Here is a 25,000-nt window from a genome sequence, read left to right on the forward strand (position 1 = left end):
TAGGTAGCTGGGTAGGTAGGTAGGTAGCTAGCTGGGTAGGTAGGTAGCTGGGTAGGTAGTTAGGTAGGTAGCTGGGTGGGTAGGTAGCTGGGTAGGTAGCTAGCTAGGTAGGTAGCTGGGTGGGTAGGTAGCTAGCTAGGTAGGTAGCTGTGTAGGTAGCTAGCTAGGTATGTAGCTGGGTATGTAGCTGGGTAGCATGGTATGTAGCTAGGTAGGTAGCTAGGTAGCTTGGTTTACGTTTTCCAACATATTTCTAATCCCCCTTAATGGTCGTCAACGGTTACTGGTCTTTGAACTCATGTGTTCACCTGAAACGGCTTCTGGTAAACTGCCACGAGTGGCGATAAATATTGTTTCTCCAGGTTTTTCACAGAATCAGATATATAATCTTTGAGAGAACTGTTTGCCACGTTCTACAATGTATATCTTTGTTGTTGCCAAAGGTTTGCCGCAGATTCACCACTAGTGTCAAACTTCTAGCAAAATCTTTAGTGGCACGCTATTTAGTTTGCTGCAATTTTTTTGTTTTGTTGTAAGGCTTTTATCGAAACCAGTTAGCAAACCTCTTCACTCCCTGTAGAGTTAGAGAAATACACGTGTCATTGAGCAAGACGTTTCTACTTGGCTCTGTTTTATAGCGTACTTGTTATTTAGAAAAGCCTCCCTGTGCTTCCCAGCCCAGTCTTTATCCAGCTGTAACAGCATAACAGCCTTTGTGGTTTTTTTGCTGACGGTGTAAAACCTAAGCACCCTGATTCATGCCACATTTATGTTAATGTAGTCTGGAGGGGAAACACTCAAACAGCCAATGGCTGTGTCCCAAATGGCACTCTATTCCGTATATATAGGCCAGTGCACTAGGTCGTTAAATAGGGGACAATTTGGGATGAGTCCAGCATTGCCTAGGCATATTTAGAAGTTTGCAGGCAGCCAAACAGACAGCCCCTGAGCTACCTGTAAGACAGCCAGAAAAACAGACAGTCAGACAGACAGCCAGACAGACAGCCCTAAGCTAACTTTAAGACAGCCAGACAGACAGCCAAACAGACAGCCAGACAGACAGCCCCTCGGCTAACTTTAAGACAGCCAGACAGACAGCCAAACAGACAGCCAGACAGACAGCCAAACAGACAGCCCTAAGCTACCTGTATGACAGCCAAACAGACAGACAGCCAAACAGACAGACAGACTGCCAGACAGACAGCCCCTCGGCTAACTTTAAGACAGCCAAACAGACAGCCAGACAGAAAGCCAAACAGACAGCCAGACAGACAGCCTGACAGACAGCCCCTCGACTGCCTTTAAGACAGCCAAACAGACAGACAGACAGACAGACAGACAGACAGCCAGCCCCTCGGCTGCCTTTAAGACAGCCAAATAGACAGGCAGACAGCCCCTCGGCTGCCTGTAAGACAGCCAAACAGACAGCCCCTCGGCTGCCTGTAAGACAGCCAGGCAGACAGACAGCTAGACAGACAGCCAAGCAGACAGTCCTTCCACTGCCTGTAAGACAGCCAAACAGACAGCCAGACAGCCAGCCAGACAGACAGACAGCCAGCCAAGCAGACAGCCCCTCGGCTGCCTGTAAGACAGCCAGACACACAGCCAAGCAGACAGCCTCTCAGCTGCCTGTAAGACATTCAAACAGCCAGACAGACAGCCAGACAGCCAGCCAAGCAGACAGCCTCTCAGCTGCCTGTAAGACAGCCAAACAACCAGACAGACAGCCAGACAGACAGCCAAACAGACAGACAGCCAAGCAAACAGGCCCTCGGCTACCTGTAAGAATGAATGAATGACTGGAAAGGGCATCCCCGTTAAGTCAAAAATAGACCCAGGGAAAAAACTTCATCATGGAGGTTACCCTACCGACCGGTCATGGGTACTGGCGACAAAGCACGTTGTAACCTAGCTGGGAAATGGGACAGACAGCTCTGGAGACGGCTCATTTGGCGGCTCATTTTAACCACATAGACTGCATGTGGGATATAATGTTGTCGTGTCCAACCCTGCTCGTTCCATCGACTCCGCTACCGACAACTAGTTACCTATAGAGCCCATAACCTATAGAGCCCAATCCAAAATTGAATTTAACTATCTCGCAACAAAGCCTCCTTCACTCATGCTGCTAAACATACCCTCGTAAAACTGACTATCCTACCGATCCTTGACTTCGGCAATGTCATTTATAAAATAGCCTCCAACACTCTACTCAACAAATTGGATGCAGTCTATCACAGTGCCATCTGTTTTGTCACCAAAGCGACCATATGCTACCCACGACTGCAACCTGTATGCTCTCGTTGGCTGGCCCTCGCTACATATTCGTCGGCAGACCCACTGGCTCCAGGTCATCTATAAGTCTTTGCTAAGTAAAGCTCCGCCTTATCTCAGCTCACTGGTCACCATGGCAGCACCCACCCGTAGCACGCGCACCAGCAGGTATATTTCACTGGTCATGCCCAAATCCAACACCTCCTTTGGCCGCCTTTCCTTCCAGTTCTCTGCTGCCAATGACTGGAACAAATGACAAAAAAGCACTGAAGCTGGAGACTTATATCTCCCTCACTAACTTTAATCACCAGCTGTCAGAGCAGCTTACCGATCACTGCACCTGCACACAGCCCGTCTGTAAATAGCCCACCCAAATACCTCATCCCCATAACCCTAAATGAACTACTGTAGCCCACAGCCATATGGCATAGCTGGACAACGCAGAGTAGGCTGTTCTATTCTTCTGAAATACATTTTCTTCACATCGTGCTTCTTCAGACCAGTCTAAAATAAATAATGGATTTATTGTGAAGGTGTAGGCTATATTACATGGATTTATTAGACTTTTTAAAATGTAGATGTTTCAAAGGTCTGCATCAGTGGCTTGTAGGCTATTCGTGGAAGCCAGGAGATGCTAAATGTTCTTGGTTATCTACATGAACCCTTGTATAAATTATGAATCAGCAACATACAAATTGGCTTTAATTATTTATTTACTAACTAACGAAATAATCACAGAAATACGTAACAAATACGTAACAAACAAACAGTAGATATTGGTTACTAACCATGATAGGAAAGAGTCCCTAGTGGGCTAAGCTGATATGACGGCTTGGTAGACAAAGGGAAGTGGCAGGGGACTGAGAAAGAGCCGGAAAGACAAAATGGATTCATTACACACAGTCTATAATTTTATTCATTGAAATGCTAATCCTTTGCCGCTCAATAGAAAAGAAATTGCAAGTACGTATTTACGCCCGGATGTCGTTGCTGTGTCTCTGTTGGAATCCGGTTCGTCTGCTAGAGAGTTCATCAGCGTCTCTCTGGTTGCGTTTCCCCCGAAGAGCAAATTATTCCCTTGTTGTTAGAATGGTTTCTTCAGAGTACCCTAAGGAAATGTTCTCATAGAATAGATGTTTTGGCGGTTGTCTGTATTCTTGTCCTAAGTTTGAAACTTTATGTCCACTTGTGAGAATATGGGAAGGATCTGTGGACACTTAAGGGACAGTTGTGTTTCATTTGGTGACCTCACAAAGGACAGGAAACAGTTGTGTTTCATTTGGTGACCTCACAAAGGACAGGAAACAGTTGTGTTTCATTTGGTGACCTCACAAAGGACAGGAAACACACATAACTCTATTTGGAAACACACATAACTCTATTTCTGAATGGGTACATTTCTCAATTAAGGTGTTTTCTAATTATTATATAAAATTCATGAGTAAAGATTAAACTATTTGTGAAATGATGTAATGTGATGTAAACCTTTTAAATTTGAGAGAATTGTATTCCCGGTAAAGTTTAACTAGTCAACGGCCACGCACCCGTGAGCACAGACATGATCTGGCGTCATGGAACCGCCCTTTTCTGTTGTTACGAATAAAACCCCCTCCTGAGGGAATCCTCTTCAGACCACGCGTACCTCTGTGTAAACTGAGGTGACACAGGTTTGAGTACCAATACCAAGCAAACCCACAGTGTGAGCTGTGATTGCCAATAGTTAAGTCCACAAAAACCTCAGTGTAAGCGAAGGTTGCAATGGTTGTTGAATTCACAGGGGGTGTGGCCACTACACTAGTTAATCTTTATATATATAATCTTTATATGAAAATCCATACTCTCATTTAGAAGGTTAACATCACATTACATCTTTTCACAAATAGTTTCATGTTTAATCATAATAATTAGATGTAAACCTGACAGCTGGGAAATGTATCTTGTCCGGATGCCATCGCAGAGCCTGTTTCCTGTACCTTCACACACAAACACAGTGACATATTCAATACCACAAGTCACCATTTTCAATAGCTACATTGTTGGCCTATAAAGGAAATGTATTAAAGCAGCGTCTTATTTTGAGAGCAACGTTTGAAGACAAAACTATTCCCTTTTGGGGGGGACAGCAAAACAGAGGAAAAGACTATAGAAGACTATAGGAAACATACAGTGGGGCAAAAATACTTATTTTCCACCATCATTTGCAAATAAATTCATTATAATTCCTACAATGTGATTTTCTGGATTTTTTTTCGCGTTTTGTCTGTCATAGTTGAAGTGTACCTATGATGAAAATTACAGGCCTCTCTCATCTTTTTAAGTGGGAGAACTTGCACAATTGGTGGCTGACTAAATACTTTTTTACCCCACTGTATGTGTGTTACATGTACTTCATGAGGTCACCAAATGAAACACACTCGTTATAATCCCTTAAGTGTCCATGGACCATTCCCACATTCCCACATTCTCAAAAGTAGAAATATTGTTTAATTCTCTCATTTTGGCGATTTAAGAGTTCAGCCAAGTAAAGTCCTTTGTTCTCTCTGTGCTCTCTCCCTCTCTTTCTGCATGACCAGGGGGAGATGGTCTCAACCAGGAATTTATGACCTGATATAACAAGACCTGGGTGTAGGAGAGCACTCCCTATCCTCCTGCCCAAATGTATGACCATATTAGAGATACATATTTTCCTCTGATTACACTCAAAGACTTTGAAAACCAATCAATCATTTATACACTCCCATATCTGTTAGGCGAAATACAGCAATCACAGCAACAAGACTTGTGGCCCGTTGCCGAGAGGAAAAGGCAGCCGGTGGAACACAAACAACATTATATGTATCTGTTTATTTATCTTCTTTATTTGTACTACAACTATTTGCATATTGCTAAAACACTATATATCTGAAAATATAACACTGTGTATCTTTTTAAATGTAATATTTACTGTTAAATTCAAATAGTTTTTTGTTGATGTTTTGTCTTCTCACTTTTGTTTGTTTATTTCACTTGTTTTGGCAATGTAAACCCGTTTCCCATTCTAATACAGGCCCTTTGGATTGAGAGACAGAGAGAGAGACTCTCCCTCTTTGTTCCTCTCTCTCTGTCTCTCTCTGTCTGTCTCTCTCTCTCTCTCTCTCTCTCTCTCTCTCTCTGTCTCTCTCTGTCTCTCTCTGTCTCTCTCTGTCTCTCTCTGTCTCTCTCTCTGTCTCTCTCTGTCTCTCTCTCTCTCTCTCTCTCTCTCTCTCTGTCTCTCTGTCTCTCTCTGTCTCTCTCTCTGTCTCTCTGTCTCTCTCTGTCTCTCTCTCTGTCTCTCTCTGTCTCTCTCTGTCTCTCTCTGTCTCTCTCTGTCTCTCTCTCTGTCTCTCTCTCTGTCTCTCTCTCTCTCTCTCTCTCTCTCTCTCTCTCTGTCTCTCTCTCTGTCTCTCTCTCTCTCTCTCTCTCTCTCTCTCTCTCTCTCTCTCTCTCTCTCTCTCTCTCTCTCTCTCTCTCTCTCTCTCTCTCTCTCTCTCTCTCTCTCTCTCTCTCTGTCTCTCTGTCTCTCTCTCTCTCTCTCTCACACATCTGATCTGATTTAATTTGCATGAAACAAGCTCAATTACAGACATATATGAATTCCTGTCTGCTTCTCTGTTTCTCTAAGTGTATTATTAAGGTCACCTGTTGCAGAGAAAGAGGATAAATTAGCTTCTCCTTTTGCTATGGGCTTTGGCCTACTTGGTCATTTAGTATATGGAATCATGATTTATAGACATTAATAAAGTCACGTAGATACCGTAACGAAAAATTATACACGATCATGATCAATCATTTTATATAATGGAATAATTACCCTGTTAGAAAATGAAAAGAGAAGTGTTTGAGGTCCGCTTCCCATTGTAGATCATCCGTCTCAATGAACAGTCCTCTCTTTGTAGATCATCCATCTCAATGAACAGTCCTCTCTTTGTAGATCATCCATCTCAATGAACAGTCCTCTCTTTGTAGATCATCCATCTCAATGAACAGTCCTCTCTTTGTAGATCATCCATCTCAATGAACAGTCCTCTTTTTGTAGATCATCCATCTCAATGAACAGTCCTCTCTGTGTAGATCATCCGTCTCAATGAACAGTCCTCTCTGTGTAGATCATAAATGTTACTTGTGAAGGTTGAGTTATTGTCTGCCATGGTGTCTGATGTTGTGTACCTTCACTCTGAGCTGAGACTGTCAACAGGGCTGACATGGATAACAGGGCTGACATGGATAACAGGGCTGACATGGATAACAGGGCTGACAGGGCTGACATGGATAACAGGTCTGACAGGGCTGACATGGATAACAGGTCTGACAGGGCTGACATGGATAACAGGGCTGACATGGATAACAGGGCTGACATGGATAACAGGGCTGACAGGGCTGACATGGATAACAGGGCTGACATGGATAACAGGGCTGACAGGGCTGACATGGATAACAGGGCTGACATTGATAACAGGGCTGACATGGATAACAGGGCTGACATGGATAAGAGGGCTGACATGGATAACAGGGCTGACATGGATAACAGGTCTGACAGGTCTGACAGGGCTGACATGGATAACAGGGCTGACATGGATAACAGGGCTGACAGGGCTGACATGGATAACAGGGCTGACATGGATAACAGGGCTGACATGGATAACAGGGCTGACATGGATAACAGGTCTGACAGGGCTGACATGGATAACAGGTCTGACATGGATAACAGGTCTGACATGGATAACAGGGCTGACAGGGCTGACATGGATAACAGGGCTGACATGGATAACAGGGCTGACATGGATAACAGGTCTGACATGAATAACAGGGCTGACATGGATAACAGGGCTGACAGGGCTGACATGGATAACAGGGCTGACATGGATAACAGGGCTGACATGAATAACAGGGCTGACATGGATAACAGGTCTGACAGGGCTGACATGGATAACAGGTCTGACATGGATAACAGGTCTGACATGGATAACAGGTCTGACAGGGCTGACATGGATAACAGGGCTGACATGGATAATAGGGCTGACAATGATAACAGGGCTGACAGGGCTGACATGGATAACAGGGCTGACATGGATAACAGGTCTGACAGGGCTGACATGGATAACAGGGCTGACATGGATAACAGGTCTGACAGAGCTGACATGGATAACAGGGCTGACATGGATAACAGGTCTGACAGGTCTGACATGGATAACAGGGCTGACAGGGCTGACATGGATAACAGGGCTGACAGGGATAACAGGGCTGACATGGATAACAGGGCTGACATGGATAACAGGTCTGACAGGGCTGACATTGATAACAGGGCTGACATGGATAACAGGGCTGACATGGATAACAGGGCTGACATGGATAACAGGGCTGACATGGATAACAGGGCTGACATGGATAACAGGGCTGACAGGGCTGACATGGATAACAGGGCTGACATGGATAACAGGTCTGACATGGATAACAGGTCTGACAGGGCTGACATTAACAGGGCTGACATGGATAACAGGGCTGACATGGATAACAGGTCTGACATGGATAACAGGTCTGACAGGTCTGACATTGATAACAGGTCTGACATTGATAACAGGTCTGACATGGATAACAGGTCTGACATGGATAACAGGGCTGACATGGATAACAGGGCTGACATGGATAACAGGGCTGACAGGGCTGACATGGATAACAGGGCTGACATGGATAACAGGGCCGACATGGATAACAGGGCTGACATGGATAACAGGTCTGACAGGGCTGACATTGATAACAGGGCTGACATGGATAACAGGTCTGACATGGATAACAGGTCTGACATGGATAATAACAGGGCTGACATGGATAACAGGGCTAACATGGATAACAGGGCTGACATGGATAACAGGGCTGACATGAATAACAGGGCTGACATGGATAACAGGGCTGACAGGGCTGACATGGATAACAGGGCTGACATGGATAACAGGTCTGACATTGATAACAGGGCTGACATGGATAACAGGGCTGACAATGATAACAGGGCTGACAGGGCTGACATGGATAACAGGGCTGACATGGCTAACAGGTCTGACAGGGCTGACATGGATAACAGGGCTGACATGGATAACAGGTCTGACATTGATAACAGGGCTGACATGGATAACAGGGCTGACAATGATAACAGGGCTGACAGGGCTGACATGGATAACAGGGCTGACATGGATAACAGGTCTGACATGGATAACAGGTCTGACATGGATAACAGGGCTGACAGGGCTGACATGGATAACAGGGCTGACATGGATAACAGGGCTGACATGGATAACAGGTCTGACATGAATAACAGGGCTGACATGGATAACAGGGCTGACAGGGCTGACATGGATAACAGGGCTGACATGGATAACAGGGCTGACATGAATAACAGGGCTGACATGGATAACAGGTCTGACAGGGCTGACATGGATAACAGGTCTGACATGGATAACAGGTCTGACATGGATAACAGGTCTGACAGGGCTGACATGGATAACAGGGCTGACATGGATAATAGGGCTGACAATGATAACAGGGCTGACAGGGCTGACATGGATAACAGGGCTGACATGGATAACAGGTCTGACAGGGCTGACATGGATAACAGGGCTGACATGGATAACAGGTCTGACAGAGCTGACATGGATAACAGGGCTGACATGGATAACAGGTCTGACAGGTCTGACATGGATAACAGGGCTGACAGGGCTGACATGGATAACAGGGCTGACAGGGATAACAGGGCTGACATGGATAACAGGGCTGACATGGATAACAGGTCTGACAGGGCTGACATTGATAACAGGGCTGACATGGATAACAGGGCTGACATGGATAACAGGGCTGACATGGATAACAGGGCTGACATGGATAACAGGGCTGACAGGGCTGACATGGATAACAGGGCTGACATAGATAACAGGTCTGACATGGATAACAGGTCTGACAGGGCTGACATTAACAGGGCTGACATGGATAACAGGGCTGACATGGATAACAGGTCTGACATGGATAACAGGTCTGACAGGTGACATTGATAACAGGTCTGACATTGATAACAGGTCTGACATGGATAACATGACATGGATAACAGGGCTGACATGGATAACAGGGCTGACAGGGCTGACATGGATAACAGGGCTGACATGGATAACAGGGCCGACATGGATAACAGGGCTGACATGGATAACAGGTCTGACAGGGCTGACATGGATAACAGGGCTGACATGGATAACAGGTCTGACATGGATAACAGGTCTGACATGGATAACAGGGCTGACATGGATAACAGGGCTAACATGGATAACAGGGCTGACATGGATAACAGGGCTGACATGAATAACAGGGCTGACATGGATAACAGGGCTGACAGGGCTGACATGGATAACAGGGCTGACATGGATAACAGGGCTGACATGGATAACAGGTCTGACATTGATAACAGGGCTGACATGGATAACAGGGCTGACAATGATAACAGGGCTGACAGGGCTGACATGGATAACAGGGCTGACATGGCTAACAGGGCTGACAGGGCTGACATGGATAACAGGGCTGACATGAATAACAGGGCTGACATGGATAACAGGTCTGACATGAATAACAGGGCTGACATGGATAACAGGGCTGACAGGGCTGACATGGATAACAGGGCTGACATGGATAACAGGGCTGACATGAATAACAGGGCTGACATGGATAACAGGTCTGACAGGGCTGACATGGATAACAGGTCTGACATGGATAACAGGTCTGACATGGATAACAGGTCTGACAGGGCTGACATGGATAACAGGGCTGACATGGATAATAGGGCTGACAATGATAACAGGGCTGACAGGGCTGACATGGATAACAGGGCTGACATGGATAACAGGTCTGACAGGGCTGACATGGATAACAGGGCTGACATGGATAACAGGTCTGACAGAGCTGACATGGATAACAGGGCTGACATGGATAACAGGTCTGACAGGTCTGACATGGATAACAGGGCTGACAGGGCTGACATGGATAACAGGGCTGACAGGGATAACAGGGCTGACATGGATAACAGGGCTGACATGGATAACAGGTCTGACAGGGCTGACATTGATAACAGGGCTGACATGGATAACAGGGCTGACATGGATAACAGGGCTGACATGGATAACAGGGCTGACATGGATAACAGGGCTGACAGGGCTGACATGGATAACAGGGCTGACATAGATAACAGGTCTGACATGGATAACAGGTCTGACAGGGCTGACATTAACAGGGCTGACATGGATAACAGGGCTGACATGGATAACAGGTCTGACATGGATAACAGGTCTGACAGGTCTGACATTGATAACAGGTCTGACATTGATAACAGGTCTGACATGGATAACAGGTCTGACATGGATAACAGGGCTGACATGGATAACAGGGCTGACATGGGGGCTGACATGGATAACAGGGCTGACATGGATAACAGGGCCGACATGGATAACAGGGCTGACATGGATAACAGGTCTGACAGGGCTGACATTGATAACAGGGCTGACATGGATAACAGGTCTGACATGGATAACAGGTCTGACATGGATAACAGGGCTGACATGGATAACAGGGCTAACATGGATAACAGGGCTGACATGGATAACAGGGCTGACATGAATAACAGGGCTGACATGGATAACAGGGCTGACAGGGCTGACATGGATAACAGGGCTGACATGGATAACAGGGCTGACATGGATAACAGGTCTGACATTGATAACAGGGCTGACATGGATAACAGGGCTGACAATGATAACAGGGCTGACAGGGCTGACATGGATAACAGGGCTGACATGGCTAACAGGGCTGACAGGGCTGACATGGATAACAGGGCTGACATGAATAACAGGGCTGACATGAATAACAGGGCTGAGGTGTCTGTATGAGAGAGTCTTACAGGTAATGGCCTGGTTCTATTCTGGGCCTCAGATTGTAAAGCACCTAGCTAGTGGAATCATAGAATCACAGTCACGGGGCTGGGAGGGGAGGTTTAGGTATAAAGAGATCGTCAAAGATGCAAGTTTTTTAAAGAAGTGAGGTATGGGAAAGTAGATGTTGCCTTGTGTAGCTTCAACGTGGATGGTGTTGTCACCTAGCCCTAGTATTAAGGTATAGTTTGTGTCATTCTGCATCCTAATGTGTTGTTGTTGTCAGGAAGGAAAGGTAACGTTGAAATAGTGAGAGAGAATGGGGATCATGTCCCTGGGCTCGACACAGACGGATGGATGCTTACTGGGAGGACCACCGTTATGTTTACAATAAAGTAGACATTAGACAGAGAGAACACACCCACCCAACCCTCCATCTCTCTTCTCTGCCAGTGCAGATTGATGACATATGTTGTGTACCACGTACACCTCCCTCCTCCTCCTCCTCCCTCCCTCCCCCTCCTCTCCTCTCCCTCCTCCTCCTCCTCCCCCCCCCTCTCTCCTCTCCCTCCTCCTCCTCCTCCTCCTCCTCCTCCTCCTCCTCCTCCCTCCTCCTCCTCCACCCTCCTCCTCCTCCCCCCTTCCTCCTCCTCCTCCTCCTCCTCCCTCCCTCCCCCCTCCTCCTCCTCCTCCTCCTCCTCCACCCTCCCCCCCCCCTTCCTCCTCGTCCTCCTCGTCCTCCCCCTCCTCCTCTCCCTCCTCCTCCTCCACCCTCCTGCCTCCTTCTCCCTCCTCCTCCTCCTCCTCCTCCTCCACCCTCCCGCCCCTTCCTCCTCGTCCTCCTCGTCCCCCCCCCCTCCTCTCCTCCCTCCTCCTCCTCCACCCTCCTGCCTCCTCCCTCCTCCTCCTCCTCCTCCTCCTCCTCCACCCTCCTCCCCCTTCCTCCTCCCTCCCTCCTCCTCCTCCTCCTCCCCCCCTCCTCCTCCTCTCCCTCCTCCTCCTCCACCCTCCTGCCTCCTCCTCCTCCTCCACCACCCTCCTCCCCCCCTTCCTCCTCCTCCCTCCTCCTCCTCCTTCTCCCTCAGCTGGCAAGGAGGAAGTGAGTCTCCTGCTCTTCAAAAATAAATCAGCAGCCTTTCACATTGATCATGCCCCAGCCAGAGAAGGGGAGGAAAGATGGAGGAGAGCTAGACAGGGGTACTTGGACGGGGCTAGGCTGTGCTTGGTGTAGGGGAGGGGGTATGGTGGTGGTGGGATGGATTGCGGTATAGGAAGAAATGTCAGGGAGGTGATGTCTGTTAGACGGGCTGGAGGTAGTCTAAGATACGATATTGCTCTGGTATATTGGTAGGCTCTGGGCTGGGGTGTATATTGGTAGGCTCTGGGCTGTGGTATATTGGTAGGCTCTGGGCTGTGGTATGTTGGTAGGCTCTGGGCTGTGGTATATTGGTAGGCTCTGGGCTGTGGTATATTGGTAGGCTCTGGGCTGTGGTATGTTGGTAGGCTCTGGGCTGTTGGTATATTGGTAGGCTCTGGGCTGTTGGTATATTGGTAGGCTCTGGGCTGTGGTATGTTGGTAGGCTCTGGGCTGTTGGTATATTGGTAGGCTCTGGGCTGTGGTATATTGGTAGGCTCTGGGCTGTGGTATATTGGTAGGCTCTGGGCTGTGGTATGTTGGTAGGCTCTGGGCTGTGGTATGTTGGTAGGCTCTGGGCTGTGGTATATATTGGTAGGCTCTGGGCTGTGGTATGTTGGTAGGCTCTGGGCTGGGGTATATTTTGGCCATGGTGACTTGTTCCCCAGTTCTCTCTGTATGTAATGTTCTGTTGATTTGTAGGTTTATACCTGCGTGTGGGTTTGGGCCGGGTGTGTGTGTGTGTGTTTACGTGCCAGTGCTTGCAGGAAGCCTCTGCCTTTGCTGGTAAAATCCTCTTTCTGTGTGCTGTGTGTATAGATGTATAAACACTGTGGTCCCTCTATTCAGTGGGCCCCACCCCTCACATGGAGCTGGATGCCCCTAGAACACAAACACAGGCCGTGTCCCGAATGGAACCCCTATGGGTCCTGGTCTATAGTAGTGTACTATAATAGGGAATAGGGTTCCATAGGGCTCTTGTCTAAAGTAGTGCACTATATAGGGAATAGGGTTCCATAGGGCTCTGGTCTAAAGTAGTGCACAATATAGGGAATAGGGTGCCATGGGGTTCTGGTCTAAAGTAGTGCACTATATAGGGAATAGGGTTCCATAGGGCTCTGGTCTAAAGTAGTGCACTATATAGGGAATAGGGTTCCATAGGGCTCTGGTCTAAAGTAGTGCACTATATAGGGAATAGGGTTCCATAGGGCTCTGGTCTAAAGTAGTGCACTATATAGGGAATAGGGTTCCATAGGGCTCTGGTCTAAAGTAGTGCACAATATAGGGAATAGGGTGCCATGGGGTTCTGGTCTAAAGTAGTGCACTATATAGGGAATAGGGTTCCATAGGGCTCTGGTCTAAAGTAGTGCACTATATAGGGAATAGGGTTCCATAGGGCTCTGGTCTAAAGTAGTGCACTATATAGGGAATAGGGTTCCATAGGGCTCTGGTCTAAAGTAGTGCACTATATAGGGAATAGGGTTCCATAGGGCTCTGGTCTAAAGTAGTGCACAATATAGGGAATAGGGTGCCATGGGGTTCTGGTCTAAAGTAGTGCACTATATAGGGAATAGGGTTCCATAGGGCTCTGGTCTAAAGTAGTGCACTATATAGGGAATAGGGTTCCATAGGGCTCTGGTCTAAAGTAGTGCACTATATAGGGAATAGGGTTCCATAGGGCTCTGGTCTAAAGTAGTGCACTATATAGGGAATAGGGTTCCATAGGGCTCTGGTCTAAAGTAGTGCACTATATAGGGAATAGGGTGCCATGGGGTTCTGGGCTAAAGTAGTGCACTATATAGGGAATAGGGTGCCATGGGGCTCTGGGCTAAAGTAGTGCACTATATAGGGAATAGGGTGCATTTTAGAGCACCCCCCCATGCACACACACACACACACACACACACACACACACACACACACACTGTATCTGACCTAGAGGTCCCTAGAACAGTGGTGTTGTGGTGTTAACTGTAACTAACTGCGGAGTCAGTGGTCTGGTCACTAGGCGGAGGAGGTATATATAACAGAGCCACTCACACAGACAGCTGACTGGATTGGACAACTGTCTGTAAATCAACATGCTGGGCTCCTTGGATGTTCTCTATAGTGTCCTGATCCACAAGGTAAACACCGTTTTGATATCCAAGTTGATTTAGCCGGGGGAGCTGTACAGATTACACTGTCTCTACTGTAGCCGGGGGAGCTGTACAGATTACACTGTCTCTACTGTAGCTGGGGGAGCTGTACAGATTACACTGTCTCTACTGTAGCCGGGGGAGCTGTACAGATTACACTGTCTCTACTGTAGCTGGGGAGCTGTACAGATTACACTGTCTCTACTGTAGCTGGGGAGCTGTACAGATTACACTGTCTCTACTGTAGCTGGGGGGAGCTGTACAGATTACACTGTCTCTACTGTAGCTGGGGGAGCTGTACAGATTACACTGTCTCTACTGTAGCTGGGGCTGTACAGATTACACTGTCTCTACTGTAGCTGGGGGAGCTGTACATATTACACTGTCTCTACTGTAGCTGGGGGAGCTGTACATATTACACTGTCTCTACTGTAGCTGGGAGAGCTGTACATATTACACTGTCTCTACTGTAGCTGGGGGAGCTGTACATATTACACTGTCTCTACTGTAGCTGGGGGAGCTGTACATATTACACTGTCTCTACTGTAGCTGGGGGAGCTGTACATATTACACTGTCTCTACTGTAGCTGGTGGAGCTGTGCAGATTACACTGTCTCTACTGTAGCTGGGGGAGCTGTACAGATTACACTGTCTCTACTGTAGCTGGGGGCTGGGGCTGTACAGATTACACTGTCTCTACTGTAGCTGGGGGAGCTGTACAGATTACACTGTCTCTACTGTAGCTGGGGGGGGAGCTGTACAGATTACACTGTCTCTACTGTAGCTGGTGGAGCTGTGCAGATTACACTGTCTCTACTGTAGCTGGGGGAGCTGTACAGATTACACTGTCTCTACTGTAGCTGGGGGAGCTGTACAGATTACACTGTCTCTACTGTAGCTGGGGAGCTGTAGCTGTACAGATTACACTGTCTCTACTGTAGCTGGTGGAGCTGTGCAGATTACACTGTCTCTACTGTAGCTGGGGGAGCTGTACAGATTACACTGTCTCTACTGTAGCTGGGGAGCTGTACAGATTACACTGTCTCTACTGTAGCTGGGGAGCTGTAGCTGTCTCTACTGTAGCTGGTGGATTACACTGTCTCTAGCTGGGGGAGCTAGCTGGGGGAGCTGTACAGAGATTACACTGTCTCTACTGTAGCTGGGGGAGCTGTACAGATTACACTGTCTCTACTGTAGCTGGGAGAGCTGTACATATTACACTGTCTCTACTGTAGCTGGTGGAGCTGTACAGATTACACTGTCTCTACTGTAGCTGGGGGAGCTGTACAGATTACACTGTCTCTACTGTAGTCTGAAGACATGATTGGCTAGTTGTCTCGGGGCCTATTTAAATCACAGCTACTGTAGTCTGAAGACATGATTGGCTAGTTGTCTCGGGGCCTATTTAAATCACAGCCATTGTAGTCTGAAGACATGATTGCTGTGATGCTCAAACCTCTGTCACCATCTTCTATTGTGTTTCCTGTTTTTCTGACTTTTGATGAGCAGTGTGAAATAAAAGCTCTCTCTCCTCCTCTCTCCTCCTTTCTCCTCTCCTCTCTCCTCCTCTCTCCTCCTCTCTCCTCCTCTCTCCTCCTCCCTCCCTCTCCTCTCCTCTCCTCTCTCTCCTCCTCTCTCCTCCTCTCTCCTCCTTTCTCCTCCTCTCTCCTCCCCTCTCCTCTCCTCTCTCCTCCTCTCTCCTCCTCTCCTCTCTCCTCCCCTCTCTCTCTCTCCTCTCTCCTCACCTCTCCTCTCCTCTCTCCTCCTCTCTCCTCCTCTCCTCTCTCCTCTCTCCTCCCCTCTCCTCTCCCCTCTCCTCCCCTCTCCTCTCCTCTCTCCTCCTCTCTCCTCCCCTCTCTCCTCTCTCTCCCTCCTTTCTCTTCTCTCCTCCTTTCTCCTCTCTCCTCCTTTCTCCTCCTTTCTCCTTTCCTCTCTCCTCCTTTCTCCTTTCCTCTCTCCTCCTTTCTCCTCTCTTCTCTCTGTTCTCTTCTCCTCTCCTCCTCTCCCTCCTTTCTCCTCTCCTTTCTTCTCTCTCTCTCTCTCTCTCTCTCTCTCTCTCTCTCTCTCTCTCTCTCTCTCTCTCTCTCTCTCTCTCTCTCTCTCTCTCTCTCTCTCCTCCTCCTCTCTCCTCCTCCTCCTCCTCCTCCTCCTCTCCTCTCCTCTCCCTCTCTCCATCCATATCTCTCTGTTTAGCTGATGGCCGTCTATGAGGAGCAGGAAGCCCAGCGGAGAGGAGCTGTGAGTCCCAGAGCAGGAGTAACAGGAAGAACCAGCCAAGACCCCTATGACGCTGAGGTCTCCGTCTTCCAGCCAATCAGAGGAGGAGAGATAGAGGTCAACTCCTCAGCTCTTAAATCCAGTACGTATCGAAGTAGGGAGATAGTTTTGGGGGTTGATAACCTTGAGGAGCCCCTTTAAGATAAAAGCACAATCAAACTGATTCCAGATCTGTATGCCTCCACTGAGGCTGTGTCCCAAATGATACCCTGTTCCCTATATAGTGTCCCAATTGGCACCCTATTCCCTATTTAGTGTCCCCAATGGCACCCTATTCCCTGTGTAGTGCACTTCGGTATGCCACCCGATTTGACGTTCTGCTTTGTGAACTAATTTAGGCGATATGAAACAGCATTAGGCCTACAGCAGTGGTGTGGTCACAGGGAAACCTGGAACTAAATGAAAGGGGTCAGGGGTCAGAGGTGTGGGAGGACCCAGGGAAATGTGCTATTCCGACATTTAGACGATGGTTTGTTTGGCTGTTCAACATTTTTTCTCTGAAGTCGAAGTCTACGCCCCTTCGATGGTCATTCAATCAAATCAAATCAAATGTATTTATAAAGCCCTTCGTACATCAGCTGATATCTCAAAGTGCTGTACAGAAACCCAGCCTAAAACCCCAAACAGCAAGCAATGCAGGTGTAGAAGCACGGTGGCTAGGAAAAACTCCCTAGAAAGGCCAAAACCTAGGAAGAAACCTAGAGAGGAACCAGGCTATGAGGGGTGGCCAGTCCTCTTCTGGCTGTGCCGTGTGGAGATTATAACAGAACATCCCAAGATGTTCAAATGTTCATAAATGACCAGCATGGTCAGATAATAATAATCACAGTGGTTGTCGACGGTGCAACAGGTCAGCACCTCAGGAGTAAATGTCAGTTGGCTTTTCATAGCCGATCATTAAGAGTATCTCTACCACTCCTGCTGTCTCTAGAGAGTTGAAAACAGCAGGTCTGGGACAGGTAGCACGTCCGGTGAACAGGTCAGGGTTCCATAGCCGCAGGCAGAACAGTTGAAACTGGAGCAGCAGCACGGCCAGGTGGACTGGGGACAGCAAGGAGTCATCATGTCAGGTAGTCCTGAGGCATGGTCCTAGGGCAAAGGTCCTCTGAGAGAGAGAAAGAAAGAGAGAATTAGAGAGAGCACACTTAAATTCACACAGGACACCGGATAAGACAGGAGAAGTACTCCATATATAACAGACTGACCCTAGCCCAAACTACTGCAGCATAAATACTGGAGGCTGAGACAGGAGGGATCAGGAGACACTGTGGCCCCGTCTGACGATACCCCCGGACGGGGCCAAACAGGCAGGATATAACCCCACCCACTTTGCCAAAGCACAGCCCCCACACCACTAGAGGGATATCTTCAACCACCAACTTACCATCCTGAGACATCCTAGGGACGGCATGAAGAGCACCAGTGACTCAGCCCCCCCTAATGGGCTAATATTGGTCAACAGTAGGGATTCTTCAATTAAGTGTTTGTTGTCATTCAACAAGAGACAAATATATTTCATGCAAATGTTTTCACTTGAGAAATACTGCACCAAACATCTTAGTTAGATGTAAAAATGCACAACTAAGATGTCCTCGGCAAAAACGTCAAAATGAGTGACATATTTCTGGTTTAACTTAACGTTTGGTGTGTTAATTCAGCCAGGTCATGGAAAGGGGTCTGGGGCAGCGAGGAGAAAGGCTGTGGGATACAGGATATAACATTCTTGATGTATTGGTTGTTCTGGAGTCACTACCCCTCACAGGGGTGACCCCCCCCATGACCCCTCACAGGGGTGATCCCCCTCATGACCCCTCACAGGGGTGATCCCCCTCCACGACCCCTCACTGGGGTGACCCCCCCATGACCCCTCACAGGGGTGATCCCCCTCACGACCCCTCACTGGGGTGACCCCTCCACGACCTCTCACAGGGGTGACTCCTCCACGACCTCTCTCAGGGGTGACCCCTCCACGACCTCTCACAGGGGTGACCCCTCCACGACCTCTCTCAGGGGTGACCCCTCCACGACCTCTCACGGGGGGGGGGGGTCACCCCTCTAATCTCCCCCTGACCCTCCCAGGTGGTAGGTCCCTAGGACCATACGTTGTTTAGGAACAACACGATAGGCAGGCAGGACCCATATGTATATCACGATGAGAGGACATGACAAACTGACAATTTACCAGCATGGAGAATGCATGGGGGAAAGATAACTGTCTAGACTGACACCTTAACCTCTGTGTATAAATGAACAAACATGAGATCGAGTGAAGAACGTATCATTCAATATCGTCTTGTATATTTGTGTTTCGGTTATTATCCTGCCTGTGCTTAGCTCTATTATTTTTTTAAAATCAATGACAAGCATACCCATAACATGATGCAGTCACCACCATGATTGAAAATATGAAGAGTGGTACTCAGGCTTTGATGTAACAGCCATCGGTCAGGTCTGAAAGAAGGGGGAATGGGGGGTTGATGTAACAGCGGTCATGCTGTCAGCCAGCCAGCCAGGCCTGTGCTAGAACACACATTGAAGACAGGTCTGGGACAGTACTAGAGAGGAACCAGGCTATGAGGAACAACTCCCTAGAAAGGAAGAAACCTAGAGAGGAACCAGGCTATGAGGAACAACTCCCTAGAAAGGAAGATACTAGAGAGGAACCAGGCTATGAGGAACAACTCTCTGGAAAGGAAGATACTAGAGAGGAACCAGGCTATGAGGAACAACTCCCTGGAAAGGAAAAACCTAGGAAACCAGAAACCTAGAGAGAAACCTAGAACCAGGCTATGAGGAACAACTCCCTAGAAAGGAAGAAACCTAGAGAGGAACCAGGCTATGAGGAACAACTCCCTAGAAAGGAAGAAACCTAGAGAGGAACCAGGCTATGAGGAACAACTCCCTAGAAAGGAAGAAACCTAGAGAGGAACCAGGCTATGAGGAACAACTCCCTAGAAAGGAAGAAACCTAGAGAGGAACCAGGCTATGAGGAACAACTCCCTAGAAAGGAAGAAACCTAGAGAGGAACCAGGCTATGAGGAACAACTCCCTAGAAAGGAAGAAACCTAGAGAGGAACCAGGCTATGAGGAACAACTCCCTAGAAAGGAAGATACTAGAGAGGGACCAGGCTATGAGGAACAACTCCCTGGAAAGGAAGAAACCTAGAGAGGAACCAGGCTATGAGGAACAACTCCCTAGAAAGGAAGAAACCTAGAGAGGAACCAGGCTATGAGGAACAACTCCCTGGAAAGGAAGAAACCTAGAGAGGAACCAGGCTATGAGGAACAACTCCCTAGAAAGGAAGAAACCTAGAGAGGAACCAGGCTATGAGGAACAACTCCCTGGAAAGGCTTTAATCGGCTTTAACAGATTAATGACTGCTGTTAAAATAATACTTTCTGTTGGACCATAAACTAAATATCGTCTATGAACCATCTGATGATGTAAAAGGAGAGATGGTTGTAGTCTTATTTGACAGCCTGGAGTAGTGAACATAACAAGCCTCAGAAACTCCTGTCTTGTTTACTCTGGAGTCCTTAGGTTGTGTCTTCATTTATAACTGTCTGTGGGTCTGTAGTACCTCTCTGAAAGGTGGTCTTCATTTATAACTGTCTGTGGGTCTGTAGTACCTCTCTTCATTTAGAACTGTCTGTGGGGCTGTAGTACCTCTTTGAAAGGTGGTGTCTTCATTTATAACTGTCTGTGCTCTCTCTCTCTCTGTCTCTCTCTGTCTCTCTCTCTGTCTCTCTCTCTGTCTCTCTCTCTCTCTCTCTCTCTCTCTCTCTCTCTCTCTCTCTCTGTCTCTCTCTCTCTCTCTCTCTCTCTCTCTCTCTCTCTCTCTCTCTGTCTCTCTCTCTCTCTCTCTCTCTGTCTCTCTCTCTCTCTCTCTCTCTCTCTCTCTCTCTCTCTCTCTGTCTGTCTCTCTCTCTCTCTGTCTGTCTCTCTCTCTCTCTCTCTCTGTCTCTCTCTCTCTCTCTCTCTCTCTCTCTCTCTCTCTCTCTCTCTCTCTCTCTCTCTCTCTGTCTGTCTGTCTGTCTGTCTCTCTCTCTCTCTCTCTGTTTCTCTGTCTCTCTCTCTCTCTCCCTCTCTCTGTTTCTGTCTGTCTCTCTCTCTGTCTCTCTCTCTCTCTCTCTCTGTCATTCCCCACCCAGTCTTAAGTGACCAAGGAAGGATGCTTTTTGGGACTGAAAGGAAATCTATATTTTACCCCACAAATATAATTTGGGGAAGGCATGGTAACACACAGTTGCTGTCTGTCAGGGACTGTTCCCAGAAGGGCTTTAAAGTGTTAGTGTCCCTATAAATATGAGTCCTATGAATATCAATGCATGTTAATTAATGATAGCTAATGGTATGCATTTCTACCAGCTGTCATAAGGAATCATAGTGAATCATGTTCAACTCCCTCTACATTTCTACCAGCTGTCATAAGGAATCGTAGTGAATCATGTTCAACTCCCTCTACATTTCTACCAGCTGTCATAAGGAATCGTAGTGAATCATGTTCAACTCCCTCTACATTTCTACCAGCTGTCATAAGGAATCATAGTGAATCATGTTCAACTCCCTCTACATTTCTACCAGCTGTCATAAGGAATCGTAGTGAATCATGTTCAACTCCCTCTACATTTCTACCAGCTGTCATAAGGAATCATAGTGAATCATGTTCAACTCCCTCTACATTTCTACCAGCTGTCATAAGGAATCATAGTGAATCATGTTCAACTCCCTCTACATTTCTACCAGCTGTCATAAGGAATCATAGTGAATCATGTTCAACTCCCTCTACATTTCTACCAGCTGTCATAAGGAATCATAGTGAATCATGTTCAACTCCCTCTACATTTCTACCAGCTGTCATAAGGAATCATAGTGAATCATGTTCAACTCCCTCTACATTTCTACCAGCTGTCATAAGGAATCATAGTGAATCATGTTCAACTCCCTCTACATTTCTACCAGCTGTCATAAGGAATCATAGTGAATCATGTTCAGAGGGCATCACGTCTACTGTTTAGTACCAGCTTTCATAAGGAATCATAGTGAATCATGTTCAACTCCCTCTACTTTCTACCAGCTGATAAGGAATCATAGTGCCATGTTCAGACATCACGTCTACATTTTAGTTGAGGAGCTGTCATCAATGCCATGACAGAGTGAATCACGTTCAACTGTTTAGTTGAGGAGGCTTTCATATGGAATCAGAGGGAATCATGTTCAACTGTTTAGTTGACCAGGCTTCAATGCCATCAGAGGGCAATCATGTTCAACTGTTTAGTTGAGCATTTCTACCAGCTGTCATAAGGAATCATCAGTGAATCATGTTTAGTTGACATTTCTACCAGCTGTCATAAGGAATCGTAGTGAATCATGTTCAACTGCCATGTTCAGCTGGCATCATACTGTTTAGTGAATCAGGTTCAACTGCCATGTTCAGATTTCTACCAGCTGTCATAAGGAATCATAGTGAATCATGTTCAACTCACGTCTCTGTTTAGTTGAGCAGGCTGTCAATGCCATCAGAGTGAATCATGTTCACTGTTTAGTTTCTACCAGCTTTCAATGCCATGAATCATCAGAGGGCATCACGTCTACTGTTTAGTTGAGGAGGCCTTTCAATGCCATGACAGAGGGCATCACGTCTACTGTTTAGTTGATTTCTCCAGTCAGTTGTTCAAGTTTCCACGTTTCAAACATGTTCTCAAATGCTATTGGACGGCAGCAGTGGTTTGAGAACATTCTTTAGCGGTTTCCTCAGTAGGAAATCCTCGTGGACCCACTGTGCTGCCAGACTCAGCATGCTCATGGGGCTGACGTCGCTGGTCCAAATGTCAGTCGTGAAGCTAATAGCAAGTAGCTCATAGATGTGTGTTTCAACAATCCTGTAACGCCGGTAGGGTAACATCTGACAAATAGCGCCTACTTGGTAGTGTGTACCGGGGCTCGAGGTGCTCGACCAGTCGGCGAAAGCCAACATCATTCACGACAGGGAACGGTTGATTGTCAAGGCCAATGAATTCCAGTATCTTGGCGTTAATGGATTTCACCATTGATTTGTCACGCAGAAATGATCTTACTCTTTTCAAATGACTGCTGGACTTGAACTTGTTTAGTTGTTAGAAGTGCGCTTAGTAGTGTGTAGCGCTTAGTAGTGTGTAGCGCTTAGTAGTGTGTAGTGCTTAGTAGTGTGTAGTGCTTAGTAGTGTGTAGCGCTTAGTAGTGTGTAGTGCTTAGTAGTGTGTAGTGCTTAGTAGTGTGTAGCGCTTAGTAGTGTGTAGCGCTTAGTAGTGTGTAGTGCTTAGTAGTGTGTAGTGCTTAGTAGTGTGTAGTGCTTAGTAGTGTGTAGCGCTTAGTAGTGTGTAGCGCTTAGTAGTGTGTAGCGCTGTATTTTTCGTGGCGTCATCTACCTACGTTATGTAGTTCATCTACCTACGTTATGTAGTTCATCTACCTACGTTATGTAGTTCATCTACCTACGTTATGTAGGTCATCTACCTACGTTATGTAGGTCATCTACCTACGTTATGTAGGTCATCTACCTACGTTATGTAGGTCATCTACCTACGTTATGTAGGTCATCTACCTACGTTATGTAGGTCATCTACCTACGTTATGTAGGTCATCTACCTACGTTATGTAGGTCATCTACCTACGTTATGTAGGTCATCTACCTACGTTATGTAGGTCATCTACCTACGTTATGTAGGTCATCTACCTACGTTATGTAGGTCATCTACCTACGTTATACAGGTATGTAGGTCATCTACCTACGTTATACAGGTATGTAGGTCGTCTACCTACGTTATACAGGTATGTAGGTCATCTACCTATGTTATGTAGGTCATCTACCTACGATATACAGGTATGTACCTAATCTACCTACGTTATGTAGGTCATCTACCTACGTTATACAGGTATGTAGGTCATCTACCTACGTTATGTAGGTCATCTACCTACGATATACAGGTATGTAGGTCCTAATCTACCTACGTTATGTAGGTCATCTACCTACGTTATACAGGTATGTAGGTCATCTACCTACGTTATACAGGTATGAGGTCATCTACCTATGTTATACAGGTATGTAGGTCATTATCTACGTTATACAGGTATGTAGGTCATCTACCTATGTTATACAGGTATGTAGGTCATTATCTACGTTATACAGGTATGTACCTCATCTACCTACGTTATACAGGTATGGGTCATCTACCTACGTTATGTAGGTATGTACCTCATCTACCTACAGTTATGTAGGTCATCTACCTACGTTATGGTATGTCATCTACCTACGTTATACAGGTATGTAGGTCATCTACCTATGTTATACAGTATGTACCTCATCTACCTACGTTATACAGGTATGTAGGTCATCTACCTACGTTATATAGGTATGTAGGTCATCTACCTACATTATACAGGTATGTACCTCATCTACCTACGTTATACAGGTATGTAGGTCATCTACCTACGTTATGTAGGTCATCTACCTACGTTATACAGGTATGTACCTCATCTACCTACGTTATACAGGTATGTAGGTCATCTACCTACGTTATACAGTATGTAACTCATCTACCTACGTTATACAGGTATGTAGGTCATCTACCTCCATTATACAGGTATGTAGGTCATCTACCTACGTTATACAGGTATAGACGTCAACCTTGACATTGCGTCATCTACCTGCTTTTAGTATCTATACGACCAGACTCCTTGCCTGTCCTCCTTCCAATGGTAAACAACACATTTTGGATTGTTTTGTAGCTCAAAGTTATCAACAAACTGAATCCACTGTTAGTATCTGAAGAGATAGACATGGACTTTGTCCCAAATGGCACCCTGTTCCCTATCTAGTGCCCCATAGGGCTCTGGTCAAAAGTAGTGCACTATATAAAGGGAATTAGGGTGCTTTTTGGGATAGATACATTAGACACTGCTCTGAAGCTGTGAGTGGCATGTAACATCTCATAATTTAAGTCTGAGCTCCTGTGAGACATTAGCTCTCTCTCTCTGATACACAGCATCTATTACGTCTACCTGCAGCTACATGGTGGTTTATGCTCTGGTCTGATCAGATGCATTATGGTTTATGCTCTGGTCTGATCAGATGCATTATGGTTCATGCTCTGGTCTGATCAGATGCATTATGGTTCATGCTCTAGTCTGATCAGATGAATTATGGTTTATGCTCTGGTCTGATCAGATGAATTGTGGTTCATGCTCTGGTCTGATCAGATGAATTATGGTTTATGCTCTGGTC

At 46.8% G+C, this 25,000-nt stretch overlaps 1 protein-coding gene across 9 annotated transcripts in view; it reads left to right on the forward strand.

Moving 5' to 3' along the window:
- Positions 1-25,000, forward strand: part of pard3bb (par-3 family cell polarity regulator beta b) — a 359,080-nt gene that overhangs the window by 75,358 nt on the left and 258,722 nt on the right. For 8 of the 9 annotated variants that reach the window (XM_042320041.1, XM_042320039.1, XM_042320042.1 and 5 more), the window contains one exon: positions 16,653-16,818. In XM_042320041.1, coding sequence (XP_042175975.1) covers positions 16,653-16,818 — 166 coding nt within the window. Of the gene's footprint in view, positions 1-14,301; positions 14,448-16,652; positions 16,819-25,000 lie in introns of those variants that run through there. The other variant, XM_042320047.1, reaches the window with a different exon arrangement.

This window comes from Oncorhynchus tshawytscha, linkage group LG03, assembly GCF_018296145.1.
Source record: "Oncorhynchus tshawytscha isolate Ot180627B linkage group LG03, Otsh_v2.0, whole genome shotgun sequence".
Lineage (NCBI taxonomy): Eukaryota > Metazoa > Chordata > Actinopteri > Salmoniformes > Salmonidae > Oncorhynchus > Oncorhynchus tshawytscha.